Source organism: Amia ocellicauda, chromosome 5 (assembly GCF_036373705.1).
Source record: "Amia ocellicauda isolate fAmiCal2 chromosome 5, fAmiCal2.hap1, whole genome shotgun sequence".
NCBI classification, from domain to species: Eukaryota; Metazoa; Chordata; class Actinopteri; order Amiiformes; family Amiidae; genus Amia; species Amia ocellicauda.
The window spans coordinates 41,820,854-41,847,771 of NC_089854.1; the positions used below are offsets into that span (position 1 = coordinate 41,820,854).

General features: G+C 38.9%; 2 protein-coding genes across 3 annotated transcripts in view; one reads left to right on the forward strand and one right to left on the reverse strand.

The window, feature by feature from the left end:
* slc41a2b (solute carrier family 41 member 2b) overlaps positions 1-21,742 on the reverse strand; it is a 37,258-nt gene extending 15,516 nt beyond the window's left edge. The window contains exons 1-10 of one of the 2 annotated variants that reach the window (XM_066705252.1): positions 21,528-21,742; positions 18,954-19,610; positions 17,919-18,026; positions 16,271-16,342; positions 15,280-15,424; positions 13,971-14,117; positions 6,312-6,459; positions 4,539-4,618; positions 2,789-2,920; positions 1,984-2,132 (exon numbers count right to left, since the gene is read on the reverse strand). In XM_066705252.1, the coding sequence (XP_066561349.1) occupies positions 1,984-2,132; positions 2,789-2,920; positions 4,539-4,618; positions 6,312-6,459; positions 13,971-14,117; positions 15,280-15,424; positions 16,271-16,342; positions 17,919-18,026; positions 18,954-19,469 (1,497 nt within the window). In that variant the 5' untranslated portion in view covers positions 19,470-19,610; positions 21,528-21,742. Of the gene's footprint in view, positions 1-1,983; positions 2,133-2,788; positions 2,921-4,538; positions 4,619-6,311; positions 6,460-13,970; positions 14,118-15,279; positions 15,425-16,270; positions 16,343-17,918; positions 18,027-18,484; positions 18,504-18,953; positions 19,611-21,527 lie in introns of those variants that run through there. The other variant, XM_066705254.1, reaches the window with a different exon arrangement.
* Positions 21,743-24,023: 2,281 nt separating this feature from the next.
* Positions 24,024-26,743, forward strand: nopchap1 (NOP protein chaperone 1). Its single transcript, XM_066705256.1, has 4 exons — positions 24,024-24,181; positions 24,516-24,599; positions 25,039-25,172; positions 25,396-26,743. The coding sequence occupies exons 1-4, from the start codon at positions 24,085-24,087 to the stop codon at positions 25,591-25,593; spliced, it is 513 nt and encodes a 170-aa protein (XP_066561353.1). The 5' UTR covers positions 24,024-24,084; the 3' UTR covers positions 25,594-26,743.
* Positions 26,744-26,918: the final 175 nt, after the last annotated feature.

Below are 26,918 nucleotides of genomic sequence, written 5' to 3' on the forward strand. Positions count from 1 at the left end.
AAATAAAAATAAAAATAAAAATAAAAATTGAATCCATATCCATATTTACTTTTCAATGATTCTTAAAATAATGTACATTATTTTTGGGCAAATAAAAAAAGACATTCACACAAAGATAAGAAAATGTCTTAGAATTCAAATTATTCTTATCAAGTAAACACAATGGAAACTCAGATTAATAACTATTTTCCTAAGGACATGAAGCTATTTAAAGGGGAATACCACCAAAATACCCAAAGCAAAAACCAAGAAAAGCATTGAGTAACTACTTTCCAGAAATATATAGGATTAATCTGGAAACATAGTAACACAAATTTAATACACTGTACAATGCACATGAACACCGATAAGAAAGATGTGAAAGCAGGATTAAGATATACATTTCAGTCAAAGAAAATATAAATCTCTGTAAATTTCCACAAGCTGCACAGAAACCCAAGGCCATGAAAGAGCTCAGTGAGTTTAATCCTTTCCACTAAACTGACAAACACACCCCCTGTTTATTCTTCTTAAAAAACTTGCATAAATTATTTAGATACACAAGGCTACTCAATAGGGAACTCTGTCGTCTCAGGCGGCTATTTATGAGCACGCTGCGTTGAGTGGACACCAAAAAAATGTATTTAAGTGTAGGGTGTGTTTTCTTTGGAGGCAGTAGTTGGAGAGTCTGACTTGTGCCTTTCTTGAAACTTAGACAAACAGGCCTGTATATGGAAATACTTTAACACCTCTGCAAATGAACTCCACGTTGCAATTGGAGGATTTTTATATATATATATATATATATATATATATATATATATATATATATATATATCTCCATGTGACACTCTGCAATTTAAAATATACAACTTCGCTTTTGTTTTCCTACCCAAAGTAGCACATCTTTGCATGTCCAGGTCACTGGGGTTGTTAGAAGAAATAAACTGTAGGGAGATGCAGTGAATTACAATATAGGAATGTTATTTGTACTTTCATTGTGATTGTATACTCTAGTGAATTCTGGAACTCTAAGAAGAGCCTTTAATAGGACTGTTTAATGGGGCTCTTATTTGGGAGTTTCAGGTTTCATTGTCCCTGCTGTCCATGCTATAAACATGATACCCATATCAAATAAGGTAAATGTCCATGTACTTTTTCTTCTCTAAATTCCTCTTTGTATTCTACACAATGTGGTTTGATACTGGGAAGTAATGCTTTAGACCAGAGGTTCTCAAACTGGGGTCCGTGACCCACAAGGGGTCAGCAGCAAAATATCCCCCCCGAAACAAACATTAAAATAAAAAATGTAAATACGGTCTGGCACTCCGGCGAAAATACTGTCAGTCCCCACCCATCAGCAAACCCCCACCACCCCCCTGCCCCTCCCCCTCCATCCTTTGGTAGGTGGTGGTCCTCGCCAAAATCTGGGCGGCAAAGGGGTCCCTGGGTCAAAAAAGTTTGGGAACCCCTGCTTTAGACAATGCACAAAATAATCAATGTTTACTTGCCATGAGATGTGAAGTGATCTCCATATGCAGATATTAATGTTGCACTGACAGATCTAAGTGCCAAGAACTGTAATATAATCACCTTTACCTTGTAATTTCAGCCACTGGGGTATCTTTAAAAGCAACAAAATACAAGCTTGTTAATCCTGCCACTAAGTAATTTGGCAGCTCCACCAGATGGTCCAGAACAGTACTGCAGGGCAGTAATAATACTGTAGGATGTGAAGTTAAATACAGAAGAAAAAATATAAAAAACATTTAATAGTATAACATAATATCTCTTATCTCCTTTTATCTCTTAAATGATAAAATGGGAGCTACCGAAAGAAAATTAAGGAGGGGGGAAATGAGCTAGACTTGGCCCATCTAAAGGATGTAACTCCTTTACTAATGGATTCCACTTAGCTCACGGGAGAAATTAGTGACAGGACAGCTCAGCAAGCTACATAGTTACATCTCTGAGGTGAATGTTTGTGCACTTGGCTGTTTTTACCTGTAGCAAGGCAGCAGCCAGGTACACAGTCATGAAGATGGGCGTGAGCGTGGTGTGGCCACTCTTCATCAGGTGAATGGTGTAGAGGAAGATCAAATGACCAGGAACGACCAGGAGGAGCAGCACTTGGGCTGAACGGTGATTGGCTCCTGAAGAGGAAAACATTTGTTGGCCAGGTGGAAACATTCTCCCAGCATCCTCAGAAAATCAAGGAGGGGGTTGTCTAGAAAAAGTTTCTAAGGCATCTTTATTGGCTGGGGAGCTATGGAGGAGCCAATACGAACCTTGGAGTTTGCAAAGGAGGAAATATTGTCATGCCAGCTTCTATAGTGCGCATTAACATAATTGCCTTAAAAACAGGATACATTCTGGTGAACTGAGCCTTCCTTCTTCTGGGATCTATTTGTGTAATAAGTGCACTTATGGACACAACAATTCAACTGTGGTAATGACAGTTACTGTCTCAGGGTTTCTGGAAATAATCACTGGTCACCCAAAGTTAACCAAATGAGAAAGATAAAATTAAAACAAAAACGGAAGAGAATTCACCATTTGTTTAGTAGTCAGAGCAACTGGTAAAAGCTCTCACCAAGCTTCTTACTTTTGGAATTTTGCATCTTACCAAGGTACACAAAACATAAGCTGCCCATTTTGGAAGAGAGTGCAGAGACAATTTTAGTCTTTATCATATGTTGTATATCTAACTTGGGATTTAGACACCAGCTTGTGTTGGTCAACAATAGTCTGTCAATAAGGCTTTAAAGCTCTTATACAATAGGTTTTGTGAAAATGCCATAGTGCTCACCTGCCCCACAAAACGTTCTACAGGGGTAGTAGCAGCCCTTGGCTTCCTCTGGCACCTCCCCAGGCATACTGTGGAAGTGCAGGTGTGTAGATATCCGACTAGACTGGATTGCTACCAAATTACCTCCAATACCTAGAAAAGAGATGAATAGATTTACAAAACAAAATGCCAGCAAGTTTGAGATCTTAACTAGATCGACAGAAAAACATTTTGGTTATTTTACTTAACTCTGCTTAACCAGCTCTGCCTTTTTAAGGGGCTCCTTAAATAGTAAGGAAAACATATTTAAGATGCAATTAACTTTTGTATGTTTATAATTTTAAAATGCTGTAATCTCCATCCAATATGCTCAGTCCACCCAGTTTCAGTCGATGCCACTGAGACAGTTTGGCTGTTAACAGTGTTTTCCCTGAAATATCTCAGCCATTTACACTTGAGGTTACCAGACAACTCAGGAATTTGGACCAATGTCACTACCAATCAAAACATCAGTGTGTTTAAAAGCAACATAAAAAAACTTCAAGAGTGAAGTACCAAGAATAGAAAAACATTGGCAGAGGCATGGCAGGTGGAGAACGCAACTTATTTTAAGCAGCACTGATGTTATTTCTGTAAGGTTGCAAGATGAAGTGATAAAAACAATGTATTTGTATTATCATCATCACCATCATCTTCATGATATATATTAATCAATAAGTGAACACATGACCTGAATGTATGTTCGTTAAATTAACTGTCCATTTCTAGTTGCAGTGGTCAAAAGCCCTTAGTAAGAGAATAATCCACAGAATAATCAATTTTACAATATGCATGTCTAAACTCTGGTAAGCAGGAGTCCAGTCTGTGTACAGTTTTACAGAGGGATGAGTAAGTGAGTCACTTGAGGTCTATAGGCATTAGTTCCCTAATTTCCCAATTGTTTTCTTCTCATTGAGGCATTATAATGTCATCCATACTTCCACGTAGCAAAGCAAACTGCCCCCAGGGCCTCCAGACATGCATACTGCAGTATTGCACTGGTGGGGGGGGGGTCTCTTAACTAGGTCAGAGGGTCTAGGAATCAGCAGGGAGCCAGTCCCAGCCAGTCAGCATTCTCTCTCAACTTCAGGCAATTTGATGTGCGTCTGTACATTGCGTTTTCTTAAAAAAGAGGTAGTCACGAGTCTTTCTTGGGGGAATTTGTATTAAAAATAAAAAGTAAAACAGTCTGCAATTTGTCTATGTTTCATTGTCTCTTAAAGCTCACATGGTTTCTGGGCCTCTGCGAGAATGGATGAGCAATTGTGCATCATTGAGAGCATGATTATGACTATGATAACTCCCCAATTTTTCGACTGTGACAATGCACTGTGTCTGGAAGTCTGAGGTTTCACTGGTCTGGGCAAGAATAATTATTCATTCCTTTAACAGATGCAAGTGTGATCACACAAGAAGACTTTTACTTCAGTTGTTCATCCAGCCTTTGCTATACAAGGCTATCTGAATTTCCAATGTTGTTATTATTATTATTATTACTCAATTTCTTAGCAGACACCCATATCCAGGGTGACTTACAATTGTTACAAGATATCACATTATGTTTTAAATTTACCCATTTATACAGCATTTGCTGGAGTTATCTAGGTAAAGTACCTTGCTCTAGGGTACAACAGCAGTGCCACCACCTGGGATTGAACCCACGACCCTCCAGTCCAGAGCCCTAACCACTACACCACACTACTGCCCAGAGAAAAGAAGTTCATAACCTTACCATTAATGACGGGAGTATACACCACAATTCCAGCCAGGTTAGGATCGGACACGGTTTTATCAAGAATGAGTCCTCCAATACTGGAAAAAATTGGTTTTATCAAAAGGCATCACTGAATCATCAACAAATATAAAAAATGTTAAATCCCTTCTGTATGTAATGGTAGAATAATATTTGCTTGGACTAACTGAACTTCAAATCGAATAAAAAAAAAAAATCCAATGCTTAGATTTCTGATAGTGTATTTCGAAAGGGGTACTCTCTGCAAGTCACCCTATGAAATACAGTGGTATTATGTTTAGGCTGAATTTATATTGCTTTCCATAGTAGGTATGGTAGCAACATACTTAGCTTCTGCCAAGGGTATAAATGACACAATCTAAAGGTCTACTCTGGGACGAATGAAGTTACATATGGATTTTTAAAACAAAAGGTCAAATGGAGTTCCCAAAATCTAGGTTGCAACATTCAAGGTCACCGGATATTGTGCAGTTTACACACATGCGATTTTGAGATCCTTCCCTAAAACCTTCAGTCACAACTAAACTTCTTACTCTCGCTTTAAAGCACACTGCTCAACTGCCTAGTGTTTCTGCCTGACTTTTACTGTAAAGATCTTACTGTAGATATGCTAAGTAGATGGCAGTATATGCATGTTAAATGCTTTTAGATAAGCCGAGTTACACTTCAAAAGGTAAGCCCGCCTTTAACCATGTGTGGGAGAACATGAAAATGATGACGAAAGGAAGAGAACTTGGCACAGAAATTCCCAAGACAGATGTATGGTTCTCAGCACTAATTACAAACTATAGTTGTTTCCAATGGGGCTGTTAATCTGCTAAAGTAAACATTTATACAGAAAGAGATGCATTTACAGCACTGATATGGGTCAACCACCCACTCAACTTAGTGTAAGCACAAGCTAGAAACACTATCATGTAATACATGGATGCAGTCAATATAGGGTACAAATGAGTCTACTAATAGGCTAGAGACCAATCTTTTACAGTCCTCGATATCACAGGCACAGGATTACCATTGAAATCTCAGAAATGAAAAAGATATATAAAAGTACAGAAACCAATGCCTTAAGGGCGTGTGTGTTTTGGCATCAAATTAATTCTGTAGAAAATGATTAGCAAGACCATTTTCATTAAAACCTATTTCCAGTAAATAAGTTAGTTGGTTTGTGAGATGCCACAGGCTAGACTCCAGAAAATTATTTAAATATGTCAAGTCACTCCAGTCACTCTGTTTACCTACTATTCACTAAAAGCCAACTGATTATGTTCAGTAGAGAAAAGGAAAGAAAAAGACAAGCACAATAAAAATGGTCTTCATTGTGCACAGATGTAATTAATTTTCATGCATATCCCCTGTCTAGCTCATGACATCGTGCAAACCAGATAATCAATTTGCTAGAAATAGGTATTTATGAAAACAGTCTAAACAATATTTTTCTACAGAATTGCTTTGCAAAAGCAATACACTACTAACACATCACCCTGCATTCTAACACATTTTCTCTCTGTAAATATGTTCTAAATTATAACAGGTATGGATTTATTTTTCATTCCAATTCCACAGTTTTGTTTTATTTACGATAATTCCTGAGATTTCAATGGAAACAAAGCCACTGATGTCAGGGACTATGAAAGAATAAAGCTAAAGAGTATATGATTCTGTATAAAGCAGTACACTTTGAGGGGAAATACATAGCTTAAGAAATACATCTACGTAGATGTTCAATCCATCTCAATAGCATATTCTCACCTGCTGATGACCATTGCCGTGATCACAGGCTCCCAGCCTGAGTATAGCAGTGTGCGGCTTGCTGGGTGCTTAGAGGAGATGACGATCCACAGGGGCGTCAGAGCCAGGAAGAAGGCACACACGAGGGAGGACACATAAGGGTGATTGTCTGCAGAGGAGCAGAGGGGTAAACAGAGAAAAAACTGTTTAGAAATTTCCTGTATAACAAAATGTACTGTTGAATATCACTGACAAAGGCAGAGGTCAAAACATTTTTACACCAGTTAGTTTTGTTTCGTTCCACCATTTCGCCGAAAAACAAAGATGGACAGTGTTCATTTTAAATCATCCAAGACCATAAACAAAATAAAGCCTTATACTGGGTGTGTAATTCAAGCTGCAAAAGCTGCAAATATGAACCCAAAAGCTGAATGATCCTTTTCTGCATTCACCAGCAAACAACCTGGGCATTAGGAGATAAGTTTCATTTTCATTCCAAGACATTGATTCTGTGTTCAAACTGTACTAATTCTTTAACGTACAGAATTAGAGACTAGGCATACGCATGGATAGGAGTATTTTCCTGTCCCTGGGCTGCCATAGTCTTACAATGAGAAGGTTTGTAGAAGAAGAGGATTTGAACTCATCCACTTCCACAAACAGCTGACTTTTACAACTCACAACTTTAAAACAGTATTGGGCACAACAAATACAAAAAAAAAAAAATATATATATATATCTTTTACTTTCTGACAGCACAGGTAGGATAGCAATTGGGGACCCTTGAATGAAGGAGAGAAGAAAACATTTCACTCCAAATGCCAGTCTACTCCTTCACAATCCTACTGCCAGCATAGATTTTTGCCAGTGAGATTTTTTTGGACATGCAGTGCTATATGGTTTCTTCTTGATAAGCTTTCTAGTTGATAAGCCAACTAGCACTGCAATGTCTGACTGCGTATACTGTATGTGTTGAGAGAATTCTACATCAGAGAATAAATCATTCTAATTTAAGCAAAAACCTATGTTTTTTTTCCTCCCCAATAATAATGTATTAGAAGCCAAAAATAACAGCATAAACACATGTATTTGCATTTTAAGCTGCCTATAAATTGAAAGACATGATCATACTATTAATAATCTGATCTGGCATAATATTCTCGGCTACTAAGCAGTTTCTATCTTCAGGGATCCAGATGTTACAAAGCTGCAGTGCAAAGGCCAGCTCTGGTTGGGAATACTTAATAGGCTTGCTTATTTTAATACATACTAAACAAACTAGGTACTGTTTTATTTTTTTCCATTTCAACACTAATAAGGACACAAATCCAGTATTTATTTTCTTCACCGCAGTATTCCTCAGCTGTTTATGTTTTAATACATTTTCCCCCAATGCTGGTCTTTGGCAGGACCAAAACTGTCATTTAGCACATATACAGACGTGCTCAAATGTGTTGGTACCCCTCCACAAAAAATGAAGAATGCACAATTTCCTGTGAAATAACTTAAAACTGACAAAAGTATGGCATCTACCATATATATATATATATATATATATATATATATATATATATATATATATATATATATATATATATATATATATATAAAACATTTAATTGAAATCAGACTTTGCTTTTCATTTTGTTTTTCAGCACAATATTGTAAATATTAAAACAAATGAAAATGTCATGGACAAAAATTATGTGACCCTCAACCTAATATTTGTTGCACAACCTTTTGATGCAATCAATGCAATCAAACATTTTCTGTAGCTCTTTATGAGACTTCTGTACCTGTTAACGGGTAGTTTGGCCCACTCTTCCTGAGCAAACTGCTCCAGCTGTCTCAGGTTTGATGGGTGCTTCTCCAACTCTTTCCATAGATGTTTGATAGGATAGAACAGTCCAATGTTTTGTTTTTATCCATTCTTGGGTGCTTTTAGCTGTGTGTTTTGGGTCATTATCCTGTTGGAGGACCCATGACCTGTGACTGAGACGGAGCTTTGTGACACTGGGCAGTACGTTTCACTCCAGAATGCCTTGATAGTCTTGAGATTTCATTGTGCCCAGCACAGATTCAAGGCACCCTGTGCCAGGCGCAGCACAGCAGCCCCAAAACACAACAAAGCCTCCTCCAAGTTTCACTGTAGGGTATGGTGTTCTTTTCTTTGAAAGCTTCATTTGTTCGTCTGCAAACATAGAGTTGATGTGACTTGCCAAAAAGCTCCAGTTTTGACTCATCTGTCCAAAAGATATTCTCCCAGAAGGATTGTGGCTTGTCAATATGCATTTTAGTAAATTCCAGTCTGGCTTTTTTATGTTTTTCTTTCAAAAGTTGAGTCCTCCTGGGTCTTCTTCCATGGAGGACACTTTCGCTCAATAAGCGACAGATGATGCAATCAGAAACTGACGTACCTTCACCTTGGAGCTCAGCTTGTATCTCTTTGGGAATCCTTGATTCTTTTTCTGCCATTTGCACTATCCTTCTGTTCACTCGTGGCCGTGCCCAGGGAGGTTGGCTACAGTTCCATGGACCATGAACTTCTTAATAATATTTGCAACTGTTGTCAAAGGAACATCAAGCTGCTTGGAGTTGGTCTTCTTTCTAATTTTTTCAGACATCTCTCTCCTTTGCTTTCTCTGGTCCATGTTCAGTTTGGTGCACACAATGATACCAAATGGCACAGTGACTACTTTCCTCAATTTAAATAGGCTGAATGACTGATTACAAGATTGGAGATGTGTGATACTAATTAAAGAAAATAATTAGTTTGGAATATCACTATAATCCAATTATTTATTATCTTTTCTATGGGATACCAACAAATGTGTCCTGGCCATTTTAGAATATCTTTGTAGAATGAGCAATAATTCATCTCATTTCACAGCTTCTTTGCTTTATTCTATGACATACCAAAGACATGCAAGTATACATTGATGCAATAGCTTAATTTAATCACTTTTCAGGAGGAATAAAGCATTATTTCAATGAGCTGTATGGGTACCAATACATTTGAGTACATCTGGTAATCCATCAGGTAATTCAAGAGTCTGAAATCACAGGGGATTATAGATTACAGTGATGTCTGAACCAGGAAAAACTTTACAGGACATTTTGACACGGATTGCTGTGCTCATTCTGAACGGTTTCATCTCTGAGGCGCTGTAATTCAGGAGGCTTCACAGCTCAGTGAAGGACATCTGTCATACAGGGCATCCATCCCTGTGCTCGGAACGGGGAGAGCGATAAGGCCCTTGTGAAAACACCTCGTATAAACTAATCACAATCGGAATAAGTGATACACGAAGGCAATCCCTTTGAAAATCAGACTTTTATGGACTGAGAAAGCGTTTAAATGGAAAACATTTCTTCTGAGCAATATAGAACACACTACAGATTCACTAATTTCTGTGATGTTTTGATTTGAAGTAAAAGGGCCAACGTAGGCAAGATGTCTATGCCAGTTACAATTAAGAGCATTGAGTTGCTAATACTGTCAGATTTAAGATTTATATAATAGTTTACAGGAGGAAATCAGCTGGTTTAAAAAATAAAATAAAATGGTGGACTACATAAATAACATTCTCGATCCATCATTATCAAATCAGATTGACATTAATCACTCTGTAAACAACTGGCCTATCTTTTAGGATACCATGTTTATATATAAGGAGTTAACCTCAAAGACATTGTTCGGCCAGCAGTGAACATATTTGGTTGTGAACCATTGTAAAGCAAAGCTAAATAATATTATTTTGATAGAGAATGGGTAAAGGAACGTGGAACAATGCCACTTCGATAGCAATACAATTAAATACACTGGGTTCTCTGCCATCCAGTCTAAACAGGGAGGCTGTAACCCCAGCTGAAGATTTAATTACAGCCTCTCCCTGGAGACAGTGAGGGCTGCCATCCAGAGAGCCTAAAACACTGGATCAAAACCACTTCAAAGCACTTTTTAAAACTATTATATTTAGCTTTTACCACCAATTCCTTCTTGTTGCCTTTCAGAAACACTGACAGATGAATATTTTTAATGTTTTTGTTTCAAAATCTGCAGCATTCAGCCATAACCTGTGAAATATTATATACAACATATTGTGCACTCTAGTATCTTGGCGTCTTTGTGACTTTACTACTACTGTACATGTAAAAGGTACAATGCATTAGGGGTCCACATGACCCATACATTATTTTGTGATATTCAGTATAAGGTTTTCCTTAGTGCTGCACAAAAGCACAATGACAGACACCTCTAACTTAAATTTAGTTTAGGATGAGGAGATCACCTTTTGCATTTATGTGCACTCACATGCAAACTTATACCCCCAAGGCTGATTAAATCTACATAGATTTTCAAAGTCCAGATGCTTTCTCTGTGTGAAAATCACCCAATTACTGTATGTTGCCATGTACAGCACTAGAATTGTTACTGCAATACAGACCAAACAAACACACAAACAAAACATTCTCCAAGGCTGTAAGAATCCTTGTTAATCCTAATTCCACGTTACTTATGTGTCACTGCTCTGGAGTGGAAACAATACCCAGCATTTCATTTCATTTCTGCGCTTCATCACATTGGCACTGCTTACATTCTTAAAACTTATAGCATCTCTAAATAAGGCTCTACGATTCAGACCAACATCTAAACTAGGAAAAAGCAAATGGGGAAAAAAAAAAAAAAAAAAAAGACTGCCTTATAAATCCACACATAGTATCTGCACCTCCAGTACTTTTCAAACAGTTACAGCCTGAGCAGCCGTGTCACATCACCAGGATTGCCAAGCAGCCCTCCTAGTGTCCAAAAGCAGAAGTGCACTTTAATTGCTAGCAGTGCGTGTCTGGGGTGATTACAGACTAAACAGTGTCAGCGGTCAAAACCCAAGTCAGCACTATCACACCACCTGCGGAAAGGGGGAATACAGATATTGCTGTAAAAATAATTGTAAAATATGGATAACCAGGAAGGACAACAGCCTGGTATAGGAGGAGCACAGGAGAACACACTCAGCAGCACTAAAACTGTCAGACAGAAGTAGGATAGTAGCTTTGCCCAGACTGAAAACAGTATTGAAAAGCACGCTGCACTGAGAAGAGAGTATTTAACAGTATCGCCACACAGGGGTCCTCTACAAGGCTTTTGGCCAGCCTCACATATATGTCACCCTTCTTGAAATGCACATTGTGGAGCTTTGACCAGTAACGGAGGGGGCAGAATCAGACTGCCGACCACATCGACGGTGCAAATATGAAGATTACCCTCAAGCAGACATCAAGAGATGCTAATGCAGTCAATTAACTATTACGAGGCCACTTATTCATGCAGGCTTTTTCCAAGTCTCCTTTCTGCCAAACGCAATTACATCAGTGTGCCGTGTTAAGAGTGACCAAGGACAGCCCGACAATTAATGTATGAAAAGGCACCGTTGATGAAAAGGCACATTTGATGTTTTAAAAACCCTTAGATGATGAATTTCCTGGTGGCTAAATGTGACCACACTGTGTGAAGCTCTTTGTCTTCCTTGTCCCCACAGGGTTGCAGCTGTAATGAATATGATACCCTGGAAAATTGTCCCTTTTCAATGTCTTGAGAAAGAAACCCTATTATGCAGGCTATATTATGCAGAAAGATTTAAAGGAAGACAGGAAAATATGTTTTCATTTTTAAATCGGACAGTCTTGTATATAATTCTCATCATGTTCCTTGTCCTGTTCACTCCATTTTAATTACAGACGGAGTAATTAACTCGAAACCTCAGAGGGAGTGCTGAGCTGGCAGGGCTTTGTCAGGATGGATCTGCATAATGAATCTCAAATCTCTATCGGCTCCCATACTGAACTGCAATGTCTACGTCACAAGGAGTTAATCAATTGAATTGTCTACACTAACCCTCCTCAGTAGGAGACAATGTAAGATTTGGCACTTAGGAAATTAGCAAAATCAGAAATTAAACTCCGATTTCCCTGACGTCAAGTAGCTATATAGCTATGCTTCTCATTTAGAGACCCCAGAGGATGGTTTACACCGTCTCGACTCACCGGGCAACTCCAACAACCTCTTAAGACACCCTCTGAAGCACTCGGATACAAATTATTCTCATCACTCCCCATGCCATTTTCAGTAATGTCTCAGAAAAACTACCAAATATGGTGTCCAGTAGTTGGCACCAACTCAGGACACTTCTTGAAAGCTTGGCAGCAGGAGAAAAGCCCTACAGCAGCACCAACCCTGCCCAGTAACAAAAACTGCCCCCTTCGATGCCATGCTGCTATTGGACCAGCGGCTCAGGTCAGGTTTGGTGAGGTGCTGGAATTAACTAATCATGCATCCAGTCAATCGTCATAGGAAGCTAAGAGATTTTGAACAGGCTTCTTACTGGAAATGGAAACACCTATACTCGTCACTAAATTATTTAGTCTAAAGAACTCCATGACATTCTCACAATGAGATTTTTTAAATTTTCTATGACAGTAAAATGTATTAGATTTACCATCATACAGCACCTTATGGTCCATAAATGCTTAAATTACATCCTGTGGGGAGCTCAATATATTTCTGTGGTGCGTGCGATAGCTATTCTACCAACGCCATCTGGTGGGCTTGCCTTGCAGATACAAAATGTTTTAAATGAGCCTTTAAGAATCCACATCAGGTTAAATTGGGCTCCACTTTACAAATTACAATGTGGATTTTGAATTGAATTATCTTTTGTATAAACGTCAAATCAGTTATAAATCTGTTATTTGTCACAAATCTAGGTCTGAAGTCAAGTCCTTTATTACAAACTGGCCAACTACAAAGTTGCTATGAAGCCTACAAACGTTATGCAGTCTGCGATTTCATTTGTTATGGATGTCTGTCAGACGTGAATTGATGGTCATTGATACAATGCCACAATTAACCAACTCTGTTGCTCTTTCTAACATCCATGCTTTATTTTATACACTTCATTTGCCAAGCTATCTCATAACATCAACCCATGTTATGTCTCATTTATAACTCATTCTAATTCCAACATTCATTTCAAGAATGGCTTCAGTATGTTACTGAAGAAAGGCTGTTTGCAAGATTCTGATTATTTATTGCCAAGGGCAATAAAATGTTTATGTTGTCTTCCCCTGTAATTAAAATATATCAGTTATGATTTTGGATGTCTGTTTAGACACAAATGTCATATTTCTAAGCGAGAGGCGTTTTTCCTCTACACAGCTGGACTAAAATCTTTTCCCAGTTTCTAGTTTAAGCAAATCTGATGCTCACAATTTAGATGGCAGTGATTTGTTTACACTTAGATTCCTTTTAATCCAGCAAGCTCAAACGCCCAGGGCCCAAAGAGTGCTCCCAACAGCAGCGAGATGCCACCTCAATAACATCAAGAAGAAAACTGTAACAGCACCTGCTCACAACGTCTGACTCTACTTTCTTAGCACAGACTTAAAAAAAATTGTGAAACTGAGGACCGCCTTTTTACGTGTTTCCTGTATGAGAATGAAACTTTGTAGAGTGGATACTAAAGTATTTGAAGTAAAACCTGTTTGAATAGATATAGGAGAGTTGTGGAAGACTCGAGGGCAGCAGACACAGCCTTTGATTTGCAGATGTTGGAAGTGAAATCGGCCCAGAGTGAGACGCTTTCCTAGTGATGCCATTAGAAAAATGTGCTGGTCACTTACCAAGGCAGTTGTATAGACCTTGGCTGATCCACGCTAAAATGGCAAGCGTGATGAGATCCCCAAAACTGGCAGCAATCGGTGTGGCCACATTGTCCGGATTGACACCAGTCTTCTTAGAGCCCACAATCACACCCACCATTATGATTCCTGACAAAAAAAAGAGGGAAACACAGGCAAAAGGAATGAATAAAATTAATGTACAAAATCTGCCTGCTGGTTGTATTAGAGGCATGGGTTTATCACATCGCTCAGTATCAGACAGTGTCATGAAAAGTGGTTTTCACAGTGCACCTCAAAGGTAAATTCATGTTAATTGCAGGCAGCTGATCTCACAATACAAACTATAGAGGTCTCAAACTGCAATTACTTTCATAGATCTTATAAAGAAACCAGGCTCTGTCTGCAAATAGCAAGCAGTGCCATCTTCCTGAATAGACTGCCTTGGATTTCTCCACACTGGTCTTTTCCCACCCTACAGTCTTTCCGTTCTCTCATACTCTGCTGGCTGACTAGTTGTGGCTTCCCCTCCAACTCCAGTGGGTCATACTTTCCATACTGTCCTCTTCTCCGTTGATCCCCTATGGTGGAACTAACCAACCATGGAAATTAGGAGGGCACCACCAAGTGCTTCCTCAATAACTACCTGCTGCTACTCCATTCTGCTGAACATGGGTCTAAAGTGCATTTTATTTTCTGCTGCAGTTTGTTTACTGTATTGCTGTATTGATTTGATGTACTCATTTTCACATATATTCCAACAAATTAATACATTAAATGACTAATGATAAACGTTTACATCATACAGCTTCCTCAAAAGAAGATTGTTAAACCAATCAAAACTTTTTCATTAACAGCACATTTTTAGAAATTGTATTACTGATGCATAACAGACACATCACCATTTATTCTGTGTATTTCTTGTACCTTTGCTGTGAGACCAAGCGACTGAATGCAAATGTTTAAACAAAACTCCCATTTACTGAATTCAATTAGTTTCTGTTTTATGAGGCAGGCCTGTGGGTACACAGCAGTAATTGAAAATAAATCCTATCAGAACATCAATGGATAGGGGGGGACCTTCTATGACATCTTTGTATTCAAACAAATTCATTAATCGTGTAGAAAACTAAAAGAACTCAAAACATTTGTTATGGGCGATTTAATATTCTCCAATAGTTAAACAGTCTGAGTGAGAAGGCTGGGCAGCCACGTCTGGTATCCAGATCTCCTCAGGATCTCCAGCAACAGGAACAGAGGAAAGAGATCAAAAGGAATACTTTCACTGCCCAGCTATTAAGGAGAGTCCTACCTTGCAGCATAGATGCAATGAACGCTGTAGCAACACTGCTTGAGCACAGCAGCACCGCGTGGCTCAGCTGGAACTTTCCCTCAGGGATCCAGCCCAGAATGACAGCCGCCACAGCCGCCAAAAACCCCACCACTGTGGCCTGCACCTAGAACGATTATAGAGTGTCAGCGCCACACCACACAAAAAAAAAAAAAAAAGACAAACAATACCCCTTTTCCACTGGAATATCCGACTCGAGCTGGACCCAGGCTGGCGCAGTACGGCACATTACCCACTGGCAATTGTCGAGTTGACCCTGAGCCAGGACATAATTTCTCAGGGGCCAGGGGGAGGAGTTAACTGAACTTGTCATCACGTAGCGTCAGATTCGACACACAACGAGAAGAAGGAAATCATTCCTCATCGGCACGGCATTGGTATTCACTTTCATTTAGCAAAAAATAAAAAAGATCCTCCATTGTGGTCATCTGAAAAACCCGTCTATCTTTCAGTGTGATGCATCAATGACCTCAGCTCAGGCAGTGCAGTGGGAAAAACACCCGAACCCCACCAGGCCAGCTCGGCTAGGTTGCAGCTTAGTTCAGGGTCAGGTCGGATGTGCCAGTGGAAAACGTGCATAACAGGATAATGTATGCCTTTCTGACCGACCCGCTGACAGAAATTGCACTCAGTAGTGGATTATTTTTTTATAAGATGCTTCTTTCTTCTACTAATAAATATGACTGCTATGATGTACAGGTTTGTAATGTACTGTCATTGCTCCTATCCAGTCATCAATCATATGGTGTCCTATCTTCACTGCTACAAATACCTGCAGAGCATTTCTGTGCACACCTACAGTGCATTTGACTATTGTCTCAGGTATGCAATGGCATAAACCAGAAACATGAAGACCTTGGAAACTTGACAGCTCTCAACTGTTTTGTGTACCTTATAATTACCATTAACAATTTTTTTTTCTGAGGAAACACACTGACCCAATTAACTTTACCTGTTTTAGTGCCAAATTCCCAATGATCAAATTCCACTTCTCTATGGGAGAGTCCATTTTTCCCACATTGACCTGCCAAGAAATTAAAGTATTATTTCACAATCTATAATGATAAAAAATATCATTTTTGTACCACCAGTGGACATTGACTTCTCTGCCCATTTACAAAGTCAACATTACAGAAAGGAGAGGGGATTTCATAAGTTATATTTATATTCATATATTCAATATCAATACTGCATTTGTGGTTGAAATCCCACATTAAAATTACCCAAAAAGAAAATATAAGTATAAACCACTGTAAATTATCATAATGGGAAGAAGACAGTTTGAGCTGCAACAGTCTTCCTGTATACTTCTCAGACCACACAATGGTAAAGGAAAATCTTACAACTAAGATTCTCCACATTTAACTCGACTGAAATGGAAATCCTCATGGTGACGCAGTTTATAACAGATGAACAATATAAACTGTGCAAAACAGAACAGGACTGCAACCGAGATAATTTAATAAATCTTTGGACATTACTAATAGAATAATCTGCATGTAAGAATGTATTCCCTCCTAGAATAAAAATAGCTTGCCAACAAAGGGTGCAACCTCTTTTTATATTTTCATGTAAACTGACGTCCTGATTGTAACTTGTACTTTAACCGTACCAGGTTGAATGACACAAATTAACTCTCTGGCAAGCTGACATTTGTTTTCTTGCTTATTTTTTACCCTACCAGAGGTGATTAGAACACTTCTCCCAATTGTTTTGACTCAGAACTATGTTTTCTTCACTGTATAGTACACGTTAGGCTTTCCTATGGTAACCTATTTTAAACACACGTTTAAAATAGGCCTGAAGGAGACAATTTCCAAAATACTCCTTATCCCCCTGCTCCAGTGTATTATTACCACCAGCATGTGTTGATGTTTTTCTAATAGCTGATGTCATACAATAAATACTATGTTACAGATACAGAGATGAAGGTTGTTCTGCTTTTAAATTACCCTGCACTGCTTGGCTGCTGTCTAAATAGCTGTCTAGTGCTGCCGACTGCCCTTCATGAACGTCAGTTAACTGCCGAGTTCATCGAAGGATCCAGGAAGGCCTTAACCAGTACAGTAATATAGAAATCTCTGAATGGGTTCACCTCTGGAATGGTTTTGGTCATTTTAATGGTCTCTTTTAATGGTCTCTGAACGCTTGTGGCAATTTCAATATTTTGTTTCCACCAAAGTAACTGGTTTTATGATTTTCATCATTTTGGACATTTTCACCCTATAAGAACATAAAGTTTACAAACGAGAGGAGGCCATTCGACCCATCGTGCTTGTTTGGTGTCCATTAATAACTAAGTGATCCAAGGATCCTATCCAGTCTGATTTTAAATGTTCCCAAATTTTCAGCTTCAACCACATCTCTGGGCAGTTTGTTCCAGATTGTGACAACTCTGTGTGACGAAGCGTCTCCTGTTTTCCGTCTTGATAACTATAAAGTATTGCTCAGCCCATCAACTCTGATTGGTCAGAAAACAAAAGCTGAATGAATGCAGCTTGCTGAACACAGCAAAAGCAATTGCCAAGGAATGCATACCAAAAGTTAAAAAAACAGTTTGGGAACAACCGTCTTAGCCTATTGTAATGTATGCAGCTTACCGCAGTGGAGAGCCTGGAAGCCAAGGTCATTTCAAGGTTACCTTTCAGACCTAGGAGAGCTGGAACCAGGATGAAGATTTCAGTGATGTTCTTAAAGGCCTCCCAGTGCTTTCAGAAAAGACAGGAGGGCATTATGAAGACCAGCTGGATAGCTAATGCACAGTCAGTTCAAAGCAGAATACACTAAAAGTCCTCTCACAAAGGTGGCAATTTTAAGATTTATCTGAGAAGGATGAGTGACAAATCTGAACTTACCAGAGAAAGACAGCTAGAATAGCTGACATTGTAAACAGGACGTTAAATGTCACAAATACAAGATGGAACACATGAGATACACAAGACAGATGGAGGTTCAGTTTCACATTATCAGCTCCCTCCCTTCCTCTTCAATACACAACACCTGGCCCACTGTGGTTTTTATAGAGTATATGCACAAATTTCACAAAGCTCTTACACTGGACACCAAGGAAAGGGCCATATTATGATTGAGGAGGGTAACTGTTTTACAGCAGTATTTGGGAAGATAATCATAAAGTGTACTTTTAAATTAAAGGCTTGTGACTTACGTTGCAGCTGAAGTAAAAAGCAAAGCTAAGAGTTAACCACAATTGTATACACTTTCAGGCTCTTCCTTGGAGTGGTGCTTCACGTAAAGAAGCATTAGTTTACCGCTTTAAAAGTACTTCAGCATTGAGACCTACAATTAAAGTTACAAAAGATCACATGCGGACAGCTGTCCAACAGGGAATTCCTGCTATACCAGTTCCACATGTTGTCAACCTAGTTCAGTCTAGATCAACTATAATCAATACCCAAGGTTCTTTAAAGATGAGTTAACTTTGATTCATCGCTGTACATTAACACCATGTTTAAAGCTGCGGCACATTTTATTGCATCAACATCATCATTACTGATACACCCCTTGTTTGTGGATTATAAGGATCTAAAGGAAATAAGTTTAAAAACACATATGCACATGCACACACGTGCACGCACACGCACAAACGTTCTGTATGCTTACAGCCTGACACCCACCTGTACAATATCCAACACCATACCAGCTGACACTGTTCCAAAGCCTGCAAGGAGAAATGGCAGCAGGATCTGCAGTGCCATAGCTAAAGGCCTCTCTTTGGGCATTTTTCTGGTGGCTTCCTCCTTCTTCTCTTCCTCCTCCTCCTCCTCCTCCTCCTCACCTGAAAGCCTCCCTTCGGGTAGCATGGCCTCCGTTTCCGAGTAACAACAGTCCCCATTCTCAGAGTGCACCGATGCCCTCTGACTGCGGTCAGAGTGCCGCCGGCTCTCCAGGTGAGGGAGGTCAGACCTGAAGCCGTTTTGAATGCCCTCCTGTTTGCCAAGGTCCGCCATAGCCAATCTTTCCTCCTGCAGCTTGACAAACCCTGTTGGCACCATGGTCTGCAGCAGGGACGTAATCTTCTCAGACTGAAAGGGCTTGAGCGACAGAGTCCAGTTCCCTCTGCTGCTCATGTGTGCCGCTAAACTAGTACCAGCAGAGTTCGCAATGACACTTCCAACTGCGTGGAAGGTCATTCTGTGCACCAGACCTGGGTGAAATCATCTCCCGGACAGTAGTACATTGCTCTTCCAGGCTGACCAAACACACATTGTTAGGTTCCTTCCCCCTCCAGTTGAAAAATTTGTGATCATCTCTTGCTCTGGCCCTCAAGAGATCTGAAATGACAGTTTGAGAGTATAATTAATGTTTTGTAAATCATTATGTTGTTTTTTTGCATGCAGAGGCACACAACCACACCTAGGGGCTCTTCCTTTTATTGTATCCTCTCCTTTTGGTTGCACTTGCCTAGTGAATTGCTTTGTTCCTCAATCTGAACTTGAATTTAAATTCCAAAAGAGCCTGGGGTGAGAAGAGTCAGGAAATTTTGAGGAAGCTCACGTCTGTCTTGACTAGCATGACCATCTTGTAATGGAAAACTACTGGGCTGTCAGTGTGTGTTGATAAAAGGGGCACAGTCAAATTGGCTCTGATCATACAGGCTAGTTTAATAAGTGTCATGGAAGGCCCAATACAAAATAAAAAGATATACTATAGAACAGGCAGCTAAGTCACAGTGGAATACAAATTGACAAGACACTTTTTTTTTTGACAAGACAGGTTTCTCTTCTGTTGCATTATTCAGTCCATGCTCAAGAAAGCACATAGCCTAAATTACTTACTCTTGCATTAAAAATAGCTATAAACTCACTTATTCTTAGCATTATAAAGTATGTGGCAACAGTGGCAAACACTGACTGAATGAGCACAATATCATTATAAAGTATTCATATTGCAAACAATTTGCATTTGAATTGAAAGCAGTTCTGCTACTGAAATCTGAAACTTTGTACACTAATGCCTTTATGATCTGTACACTCTACATTCTTGCCATTGTATTTTCATATTATACGTTATAAATAACTTTGGATTAAGCCATTGGCCAAATAATTAATAAAACGAAAAAGGAGGTGTTCTGTTTTTAGAGGTTTTTCTCCAACATACTCTGAGCAATTTACATTTAAGAACTTGCTCAGCCTTTGGTTGTTTGTTTTATTTTATCATCAAACACAAAACTTCAATCATTGTGCTTTCAAATACAAGAGCAATGCAAAGTTAATGTAACTACCACCACAAACTTGTATTTCTGTTTCTGGTTTGCAAGCTGATGGCTAGTGTAAACACTGACAATTAAGCAGAAAGGCAAATACATTTTAATATTGGTTTTGTACTTCACAAGCATCTGGACTTAATAGGGAAACCTACAGCTTGCAAAACCTTCAATGGGAGTGTCAGGGGAGATCCGGCTACATGTTCTCTTGTGTAGATGCTATACACTTAAAATGTGCATAATGATACATTGTATTGTACATTAACCCTTAAAAAGTTACTATTGGAAACGAGAAGGAAATGTAACCTTCGTTGTATGGAAATACATCAGATAAATATATATATTGCTGTCTTTTAATAGGCTAGTGATTAGTAAACTAGCGCACAATACGGGTAGAAGTTTTAATTTGAAGCATGTGTCAATATTTGTGTAAAGGGAGATGATCAAGTATTCTTATGCGAGTTTGACATGTTATTTCTGAGCCGAGGCATGTTCCTAGGCAATGTTTCATCAAATGGACTAAGTAGCCAACTCCAACTATTCAGGTTCAGATCACTTCACAATATTAACACCTACATATCTCAGCCTGATCTGAAATCGTCTCTTCAAATGCACACAAGTTTCGCGCCGGCTGTTGGGCTTCGTGTAGTGTGTATTTAGTGTAAGTTGGATTTAATATGGCTGAATCAAAAAGTGGGAAATAACACCGAAAAAGCCCGCAGACACAGTGCGGTTTGGGCTCTCGCTCGCCATCCCCACACTGTGCCGGATCGGTTTCGAAACTTGTTGTGTGCCTGACTGTTTCTTTATTCACTTCGTCTTTTCACATCCGCCTTCGCCAGCATTAATCCCAATTATGTGCACAACATGCAGCCGAAGCCCCTTCATCACATCCCCTGTTACAGAGCAACGTCTATTCCTGTTAACAAACCAATACAGTACTAGAAACCACTTCGAAATCCAACTCGCAAACTGCATTTCCTACCTGGTGCACGTCGCAAACTGGCTTTACAACCGATACCGTTGTTTGGTGTATCTTATTCTGTCACACGTTGTTGCAGAGGGAACGCGTGTGCGATATCATTTAATGGAGGCTCTTTCCCTAGTCTAGCTCCGTGTCCATTGCCTTTTCCTGGGATGCCTCCGTTTCTTCCATCCTGACAGCGTCTGACTCCAGCAACAGCCACTGTGATACACCCGACAGCCCCGCCTGCACTACGCATGCGCAAGGGGAATAGCCGCCGTGTGGCTGATAATGATAGGCCCCGACCTATGGGCAGCTGTGCTGTTCTTTTCTTCAAATCATGAATATATAAAATAACATTCATTGGGCTTGTGTGCATTAGTAAGTGTTAACTAACTTTAAAGTACACAAAAAAAGGAAAAATGCACCAAAAGCAAAGTGCTGAGATTGGGATGGAGTTTCAAACCTGCGGAAATAGAACCTGCACACATACTTCACCTTACAGCAATTCAATTACTGCAGAAACTGTGTAATGGTTTGTGTCTCAAGGTTGAATCATTATCAATTGACAAGACTATCCCACAGCCAAATCTGTAATATGTTAAGCCTTCTGGTAAAACGGTGCCTTCATTGCAAGTGAACAATGTCGTCAAGGCCATAGGAGACTAAAACACGGCTATTTCAAACTCTTGTCCCCAAAAAGCCTCATCAAAAGACAACAATGTTTGTATTGAAAATAAATATATTGTAACACAACATATAGCATAACACAACATTTTCATAACACATTCTGTTGCTATTTGTTAATACAAGGAAGTTCCTCATTACCTTTCACGTAAGTTACCCTGGGTAAGGGCTTCTGCAAATAAAGAAATCATTAAAATAATACTTCATAAGCGAAGTGAAAGGAACAGTTCACCATATCACTGATCTGGTATCCACAGAGAATATGACACGACTACACTTTAATAGAGACAAGCCAGAGGACTGTATTTTACTCAGCTCCTCTGTTTGCTTTACAAATAATAACCTTTAGACTCCGAACAGCTGGGATACTTGACTTTTGCTTCATTCAAATAAAAACAATATGTGAGTATATAGATATATGTGTCTGATTGTGTTTTCTATTATTTTATCTTTTTTTGGTAATTAAAAGCACAAACATATCTTTACAGCTAAACAAATACAGTACAATGTTTGTTTTTCAGTTCAGAAGAAGCTAGTCTGAAGTCAGTGACCTGAACTGAATCACCTTAGGATTAACTCAGACTTCAGTTGTACAAGTTCCAACATGAAAAACAAGAAATAAAAATAAAAAAAAAATGTATGCCCTTTTCAAAGGCTCGCATCTGCTTGGCTTACTGTGTAAAAGGCCAACCAGGAACCAAAACTCCTAGTGTGTTTTTCTACCAGCTAATCACTTATCAGGGGATATACCATGAAAACTGACAGACAGTCATTAAAGCTTTCTTGATTAACAATTGGCTTTTTATTCTATGCAAGAAACACAATGGGATTGCCTCTCCAGTCGTCTGTGGTTATACAGTCAACAGTGGCCATTTTTCTTTTTATTGTATATACCTTGACAAGTTCAAAGCAAGATTGCTGCAAATCACTTTTTATTTCCACAGTGGTGTGTAGCCTCAAATCAGCTGTCTGAGCAATTCAGTAGCTTCTACATAAACAAGCTTCCATTGCATCACAATTTGGCGTCAGTAATTTCTCTACAAGCCGCAAGTGCCCTCAGGTAGGCATTCATTAGCAATGTGATTTCCCCTATGAGGTAGCACAGAGATAGAAAGCTTCCTGGAGGCTCAGGCATGAGAAGGAAATTTAATTTACAAATTTACCTGCAAACCTTATGGGGGCAGCCTTTTATTCAACAAACTGGGCAAGGTCAAAAAGATGTGCTACATCACAAATCTCTAAATTCACTTTATAAGAATTATATTGTTTAAAGCCTGCAATGGATGCTAAACCTGCTAAGATTGTTGTCTAAGCTTGTTTCACCGTGCTGTGTAAATTTCCCCTGCATTTACTTATTTTAATGTTCATTTGATACCAAAGCTATTATTTTATGTTTTTTTTTATTATTATTATTATTATTATTATTTTTTTTTTTTTTTTTTTTTTTTATTTTTTTTTTATATATATTTCTTGGCAGATGCCCTTATCCAGGTCGACTTACAACATAAGTGCAAAACAAAGTGCACAAGGTTTTATTTTATTGTTTTTTTTTTTTGTTGTTTTTTTTTACTGTTTGGATATCCTTGACACATAAAAGTACATGATAGTAGATGCAATTCTCAGGCGTAGATTAATGAGGGGTGGGGGAAATATATTAGATGTTTTATGTCATGAAAAGATAACCTATAAACTGTGGTATTCCAGATTTTTTCAAATACTGTAATTCAATTTCTGTCCCGTCCAGTGGTAATGCATCCCTCCAAACTGCAGGTGGCGCTAAGCTTCAAATGCTCTTACTAGTTCCTACTCGTTGGCTGATTTGACCTATGACCCGGGTGTTGTTTCTTTTCCTCTCCAAGAGTAACTCGTGTGGTCGTGTGTGGAAGAAGGCATGCAGGATTGCCATATAATGGAAGAGGATAAAAGGACGGAACGAAAACAGGAGAAAGTGATTTCCAAAGAGTTGCTTTCGTTTGGCAAAGGAAGAGGTCAGTGTTTTAACATAACAAACAAGCTAATGTGTGTCAGACTAGCTCTTATGTAATGCATAGATACTGTCTCGGTGGTTCAATCAGCAAAGCAGAGTTAGTCAGACTTTTGATTACAGCTGTGAAATAAAATCCAGATTTAATTGTTGTTAAAATGTCAAGTGGTTAACGTGCATAATCGGATATATACAGACTGTTACGTCTGCCAGTTGACCAGAGAAGTCCTCATACTTCAATCCATATTTATCCACCAACCAATAGAAATAAAGCATTTATTTTAGTGTTTCATGCTACCTGGATGTCATGAAAAAAATCTCCTCCCCTCCCCCCGCAGGTCTTAATGATAAACTGCTTCTGAACTCTAAAGATACGAAGAATGGTTCCTCTTTGCAAACAGTTAAAGTCCCAAGGAGCAACGGTGAGTATTTATTTATTTATTTATTTAATAATTAGAAGACTGCCCTTATAAAATATGACCATTATAGGAGTTATGTTTCAAGAACTTGATTGCAGTGCCACCCCATCTACAAAGTATGATACGATATGAATAGTCTTTGTTTCAACTTAGCAGTTCTAAGGAGAGGATACATTGATTAATGATGCTTCATGAGTTATAAATGTGTTTTTTGAGTGACTGGTGTAGGTGGTGATACTGATAGGGATTGTTTACACTAGAATACATTTTTCTCAGTGTCGCCTTGTGCAATTGGATGAAATTTGTTTCGCCCCAACTGCAGGAGTTAATACCGATCTGAATAACGGGTACAAGTCCTTTCTCTATGAATCACACATTACGTTCTCAAGTTAACGTATGTGTATAGATTCTCTCAGTGTGAAATATGCCTGTTGTGCTCTAGTCCTGGACAGGCTGCAGTGTTTCCTGCCACAGATCGCCCAGGCCAACGAGAAGCTGAAACAGGACATGGAATCATGCCCCGCTGGACAGTTTGAAATCGAGAACATTGAAGGTTTGGAAAAAATCATTGAAATGGTGAGGCCCGTTCTCCCAGGTTGCTATGGATGAGATGCAAAATCATCATCCTTGTGTACCAAGCCACTGAATATTAGTTTTAAACCCTGTACTACCATTGCACTAAACATTTTAAAGCTGAGACTAGGAGAAATGTGTGACTTTGAATTTCAAGTAACCAAAACCACATGACTAGAAAGCCAAGTTGTGTTTCTGACGAAGTTGGGCTGCTCTTCTCTCCCAGGATGTCGCTGTGGTAGAGCTCAGTGACTCTGAGGGAGATTCTTTGCAAGAAAGCGAGTCGGAGAGTGAGGAAGAGGAGGATGAGGAGGTGGAAGACGATGAAAACAACAGTGAGATTACAGAAGGAAAGCTCAAGCTGCCTGGGAAGCAGAGGAAAAGGAAAGCCAACATTGAAGTGTTGGATAGTGGGAAAGCTTAGACTTGAAAATAAGACTTTTTATTTCTTCCCCCAGACTTTTGATAAAGTGGGCAAAGTAACATGAACTTGCAACACCAACATTGCTGTTCTGTTGCCCTAATTATTATGCTACTTTTCTAGCCCTATTGTGAAAGACATGGCATATGTAGAAATATTTTGTGTTCCAGTTGCCTTTAATGATATAGGTCATCTCTTGACGTGTAGGCTGCGAATGACACCAAAGGGATGCCAACAGATGTATGGTATATTCATTTGAAAAAAGGACTAGAAGCGCAATAAGTGTTTCTGTGCTGCCCCATGTCATTCAGTTTGTGTCAGTTCATGGAGAAACCCAGAGAGGTACTCTGTAACTGTTTGAAGAATTCAATGTGGATTGGAATGACCCTCTCATGTGCAGTAGCCCCCTGAGAATTGTAGCTGAGCATAGATAATTATTTATTTGAATAAGCCTAAATTTAGGGTTCCAGTTAGCTATTCATCTCAGTTTATCTGTGCACACTCGCCTTCCAAGACTTTCTGTCGTGTAAATTGCTAGTTTTGCACTGAGGCGTGTAGCTGTGCTTGTGTGACTTGACAGCTCCAACTGTCCTATCACTGAGTCCTGCTGGTGTCCAGCCAGGGATTTTCAGCCACTTTGAAATCTATTTTTGCTATTGTTATTAAAGGGGCCTGTTGTGTCATATTTTAAGTTTGTTTTCATGTCACCTTGGTTATATGGTTATGTCATGTTTTAATTGGGGAACAGATGTTTGCTGTCATGTCAAAACATGTATCCATTGTAAAGAAAAATGACATTTTCTAATTTTCTTGAAAAACATTGTTTTGGAAGTATTTATCAGCCTTCCCTTTTTAATGTACAATGGGGATTATTCCTGTTAAGGGATAGTGAAGAGAAAAAGGTAATGTTGGAATATATTCTGAATTGATCAGAGATTAAACAACATTCATCAAATCTGTATCTGCTAAAATTCTACATTTGCTCCTACAAAACATATATTTGAAAGCTGAATGTATAACATTTATTTTAATAAGTCACATGCCTACTGTAAATAGTGTTAAGAAGCCATAAAATAGTTCATATGAAATTTGTGTATGAAGTTTCTGAGACCCACTAGCTTGGCATTTAATAAATTAACGTATTAAAAATTGAGATTCAGTGAGTTGTCCTATCTATGTGTTGCATGTCTTACCATCAGCTTAGATCAGTTGTTTTCTAGCCTTTTCCCTATGAAGCCACACTTATGTGCAGCACACCATCCCTGCCTGCCTACCTTCACCATTATTCACTGGAAACTAAAACTTTAGTTAGTGAGATACCTTATTGC